The 1,135-nt window shown below is 38.4% G+C and overlaps 1 protein-coding gene across 1 annotated transcript; it reads left to right on the top strand.

Annotated features, from left to right (window-relative positions):
• Window positions 1-5: 5 nt before the first annotated feature.
• On the top strand, window positions 6-1,125 carry LOC100632941 (protein arginine N-methyltransferase 1-like; the record flags this gene model as incomplete). The annotated part of the gene is made up of 7 exons (XM_020006718.1): window positions 6-50; window positions 148-211; window positions 263-405; window positions 455-542; window positions 595-710; window positions 755-905; window positions 968-1,125. Coding segments are annotated over 7 exons (762 nt in total), but the record flags the coding sequence as incomplete, so codon positions are not given.
• Window positions 1,126-1,135: the final 10 nt, after the last annotated feature.

Consider the following 1,135-nt stretch of genomic DNA (forward strand, 5'->3'; position numbering starts at 1 on the left):
GAATATTGAGCATGTTTGCTGTACGGGCAGGAGCTAAGCATGTTTATGGAGTGAGTTATCAGTCATAATAATAATATTATTATTAATTATTGATTATTAATATTAATGATAATCATTGATTGAATTCCATGACTATCGTTCTAACAGGTGGATTGTTCTAATATTATTAATCAAGCTCGTGACATTATTCGTGACAATGGGATGACCGATCGTAAGTACAAACTGACCAATCAGATTGTAGCGATATCCTTTCCTTGTATAGGGGTTACGTTAATAAAAGGGAAAATGGAAGAGATTGAGCTACCAATCAAACATGTTGATGTAATCGTGTCTGAATGGATGGGATACTGCCTCTTTTATGAGAGCATGCTAGACACTGTTATATTTGCTAGGGACAAGTTCCTGGTAGGTGGAGTCAATGGGTGTGGCTATTTATTAATATCCATCAATCTAGAAACCTGGTGGATTGCTGTTTCCTGACAGAGCATCACTTTATGTGACAGCCATTGAAGACAGGAAGTATAAAGATGATAAGATATACTGTAGGACAGACATGCTTGTATTATTAGTGACAGCTGCTCCCTCTTTCTCTAGGGTGGGAATCAGTTTATGGTTTTAACATGAGCAGCATTAGGGACATTGCACTGAAGGAGCCATTGGTTGATGTAGTGGACAATAGACAGGTTTGCTGTGATCACTGTCTTGTGAAAGTAAGTATAGAATATTGACAGAAATATTTATATTATTGTCGTAGGAGATTGATCTTAACACAGTCAAATCTGAAGATTTATCATTTTCATCTCCGTACATATTGACAGCAACCCATAACGATTATCTTGATGCTCTGGTAGCCTATTTTACTGTGGACTTCACCAAATGTCACAAACGTACCACCATTACCACCTGTAAGTATCAAACCACTCCCACTTTTATGAACCACGCCCATTTTCTGACTCCGCCTCCTTAGCCCCTGCCGCTCGCTATACTCACTGGAAACAGACTGTCTTATATATCGAGGACTGCCTCACTGTTAAAATGGGAGAGCAATTGTCTGGTACAATTACTGTTGGAAAGAACCCCAAAAATAAGGTAATTATGGGGGTGTGGTCAATGACTATCTAATTAGAAATGTGGT

This window comes from Amphimedon queenslandica, unplaced genomic scaffold, assembly GCF_000090795.2.
Source record: "Amphimedon queenslandica unplaced genomic scaffold, v1.1 AMPQUscaffold_9366, whole genome shotgun sequence".
Classification (NCBI taxonomy): domain Eukaryota; kingdom Metazoa; phylum Porifera; class Demospongiae; order Haplosclerida; family Niphatidae; genus Amphimedon; species Amphimedon queenslandica.